Source organism: Rousettus aegyptiacus, unplaced genomic scaffold, assembly GCF_014176215.1.
Source record: "Rousettus aegyptiacus isolate mRouAeg1 unplaced genomic scaffold, mRouAeg1.p scaffold_m13_p_9, whole genome shotgun sequence".
NCBI classification, from domain to species: Eukaryota; Metazoa; Chordata; class Mammalia; order Chiroptera; family Pteropodidae; genus Rousettus; species Rousettus aegyptiacus.
Window position 1 is genome coordinate 105,012,416 of NW_023416312.1, and position 3,569 is coordinate 105,015,984.

At 62.9% G+C, this 3,569-nt stretch overlaps 1 protein-coding gene across 1 annotated transcript; it reads right to left on the reverse strand.

Annotated features, from left to right (window-relative positions):
* Window positions 1–395: 395 nt before the first annotated feature.
* Window positions 396–3,258, reverse strand: CXCR3 (C-X-C motif chemokine receptor 3). Its single transcript, XM_016151082.2, has 2 exons — window positions 3,155–3,258; window positions 396–2,267 (listed from the first exon to the last, which is right to left on the reverse strand). The coding sequence occupies exons 1-2, from the start codon at window positions 3,164–3,166 to the stop codon at window positions 1,173–1,175; spliced, it is 1,107 nt and encodes a 368-aa protein (XP_016006568.1). The 5' UTR covers window positions 3,167–3,258; the 3' UTR covers window positions 396–1,172.
* Between the last annotated feature and the right edge of the window lie 311 nt (window positions 3,259–3,569).

The following is a 3,569-nucleotide window of genomic DNA, read 5'->3' on the forward strand; positions in this document are numbered from 1 at the left end:
TTTTTTTAGTCCCTCTGCCAATCCCCTAGTAGGAGCCCGCATCCCCTCTAACCTCTAACCTCTGCTGGCCTTCTGATTGGTCTCTGTGATACCATCACCGGCTCTCAAACCATCTTAATTTTCAACCCTTCGCCTACCCGAACCCTTAACTCTAGCCAGTGGGGACCCCTTCCAGGTCACCCACCGAGCACCTCTGTTTTCAGCCTTCTCGTCTGTGCCGCTCTCTTCTGCCAGGAACACCATCTTTCCTTCTCTTTGTCCTTGGAAATGCCACTTGCCCCTGACCATCCGTGCATCGCCATCTTCAGGAAGGCTTCCCAAATGGCTGCAGCCGCAGCACTCCATGTCAGATGGCTGTGCGTGTGGCAGCCGCAGCACTCCATGTCAGATGGCTGTGCGTGTGCCGCGTGTTTGCCTCATGGCCTGGACCCCTTGCTATCCTGACTTCCCACCGCATCTTCCCTGCTGGCCTAAGCTGGAGTGTGGGGACTGTTGGTCTCAAGGCCCCTGCCCCCAAGTATGGCTGTGCGCCGTCCAGCCAGCCAGGTGACCAGCACTTAGCCTGCACCCCTGCACCTAAGTGCCTCCCTGGGCCTGGCTGACAGTTGTGTCCACAGGCAGATGGGTTGGTACCACCTCAGGGCCGGGCAAGGAGAAGCAGGAAGTGCATCCCCGAGCCTGGGCGGGGCTGGCTATAATGACGCACTACTGCCACACCTTGGTCCTGATTCTCTTGTTTATTGACAAGTTTTAAGCAGAATTTTAGACATTAAAAAAGAGCGAATGCAGAGGTCTTGTGGACCACAGCCCATCGCCGCTGGGCTGGAGGCCTGGGCCAGAGGCCGGGGCCAAGGCCTCGCAGGGACCGCTCCGCCGTGCCGCTGCCTGGTGCTCCCTGCGTACAGGGAAGGCCAAGGTCTAGTTACTGAATTAGGAGGCTGGCAGGACTCCGGGCAGCCAAGGAAGAAGGGCCTGAAGGCAGCCAGCTCGGAAGTGGCCGGGTGGGGCTTGGCAGCTAAGGAGCGGTGATGGCGACATCCCAGGAGACCTGGCGGTGTCTGGGCAGCCAGAGAATCCCAGGAGTGTGTGTGTCTGGGGAGCGAGGCCCAGGGGAGAAGGAGGAAAGGGGAGGAGTCAGGGTGCGTGGCGGAAGGGGCACCCCCAGCCCAGCCTCACAAGCCCGAGTTGGAGGCCTCTGTGGTCTCGGACCAGGACGAATCCCGGCGGGAAGACGACGGCTGCCGCGAGGGCCCGGCCCGGCCGGGGCATCCCAGGCGCAGCAGGAGCGTCCACATGCGCTCTCGGAACTTGACGCCCACGAAGGCATAGAGTAGCGGGTTGAGGCAGCAGTGCATGTAGCCCAGGCCGGAGGTGACCGACTTGGCTATGTCCACGTGGCTTTCCCGGCTGCAGTTGCGGCTCCAGGCCCCCAGGTCCATGAGGGTGTCCACGAGCACCACCAGGTGGTAGGGGGTCCAGCAGAGGGCAAACGCCACCACGACCACCACCACCAGCCTCATGGCTCGCAGCCGCCGCTGGCCCCTGGAGACCAGCAGCACGGACAGGATGCGGGCGTAGCAGTAGGCCATGACCAGCAGGGGCAGCAGGAAGCCAGCCAACAGCTGCAGGAGGCGCAGGGCCCTGTGGCCCGCCTGGTGGAAGCTATACTGGCAATGGGTGGCGTTGAGGCGCACGTCGCGGTCGGCCGACAGGAAGATGAAGTCAGGGAGGGCAAGGAGCAGACATAGCCCCCAGACCGCGATGCACGTGAAGGTCACGCGGGCGGGAGGCCCGCGGCGGTAGAGCTGCATGGCGTGAACGATGCTCAGGTAGCGGTCGAAGCTGATGCAGGCCAGCAGGAGGGCCCCGGCGTAGAAGTTGACATTGAACAGGGCGCCGGCCACTTTGCAGAGCCCGGAGCCGAACACCCACTGCAGCGCGGCGTCCACGGCCCAGAGCGGGAGGGTCAGCACCAGCAGCATGTCCGCCACGGCCAGGTGCAGCAGGAAGGTGTCGGTGCTGCTCAGGGCCGTCCGCTGGCTCAGCAGCACGGCGGCCACCGCGCCATTGCCCAGCAGCCCCAGCACGAAGAGCAGGCTGTAGACGGCTGGCATAAAGGCCCGGTCAAAGTTCAGGCTGAAGTCCTGGGGGCAAGGCTGTGACTCGCAGCAGGAGTCGGTGTCATTCTCGCTGCTGTAGTCGTAGGAAGGGCTAGAGCTTGCCAGGGAAGCGAGCTCAAAGGCTGAGAACTCGTGGCGCCCGCTGATCTGTGGAGGGAGGGAGGCCTGGGGTTTAGTCTCCTGAGCCTCCCCGCACCCTGCAGCTCCTGGGCCACACCCCATGACTGTCCCCGCCCTTCTGCCCAGGCCACGCCTCCTGGACTCCTGCCCAGCCTTGCTGGGCTGTAATTTTCCTTCTCAAAGGCCCATCCTCCCTGACTCCTTTGGGGCAGTCCCGCTGGCCCAGGATCTGGGGTCACAGGAAGGGTTCCCTCCTGGGCCAAGAGACCCTCTTCCCCCCTCCCCCCTTGCTCTTCCTTCCAGGTTTGCCACTCTCAGTGTCCCCACCACGCCTAGTTCTACCACCTTCCTCCCTAGATGCCACCCCACGAGCCCCTCCCCTTCCCTCCTCAGCCCTCGTCTGAGGACCCCAACTTCCTGCTCCCCATGGGGCCCCTCTACCAATCACTGTGCCCCCCCAGTGCACGCTTGCGGCCCTGCTCATCCCCTCCCTTCACCAAGGCCTGCCACCCACCACGGCCTCCTGAAAATTCCAGCAGGAATACTCCCTCCTTCCCGCAGAAACTGCCCGGAGCTGCAGGCCTCCCCGGTGCCAGCTCAGGACCAAAGAGTCCAAGCCCCAAGTCAGAGCTGAGCAGAGCCTTGGGGCCATCAGGGTGAGCCTCTCCCTCCTACATTTTGCAGCAGACGCACTGAAGCCAGAGGGGGGGGGGCAGTGACTCCCTAGTGGTCATTCGCACCAGTCAATGCCCCAGGTGGCTGCTGCTCTCCCCACCCGGCGCCCCCTCTGCACAGCCCGTGCGTTCTCTGCCACTCGCCGGCAGCCCCCGCTTGTGGTTCAGGCCTGCTGTCGCCCTGCTGCCCAGGGCCGAACACCCGGCCGTGGCCCGGCCTGGCCGGGCAGCGACACTCACCTCCTGGAGCATGGCTGAGCTGCTGCTCCTGCCGCTGTAGTGCTACCTGCCCCTCTGCCTTGGTGCTTGTGGTTGCGAACCTGCGCACGCAGAGGAAGTAAGGGTTTCACACCGTTTTTGACAGCCGCCTCTTCCATGGGCTTATCACTGCCAGACCGCCCCCCACCAAGGCCACGGTGTCCCTAGCCCTGCCATTCCCCCGGCTTGGGACAGTGGCTCTGGAGGGGCTGAGCACAAGCCTGGGACCTGGGGAAGGGCAGGGGGAAGCAGAGCCGCTGGGAATTCAGTAAACGAGAACTCGGGTTTGTCCTGGGCTGGAGTTAATTTTTGCATGATCGCAGACTGGATCGCCGAAGTGTTAAGTCTGTAAAGGAGATTAACCTTTTTTTAAAAAAAAATATCAAAATCTTGAAAA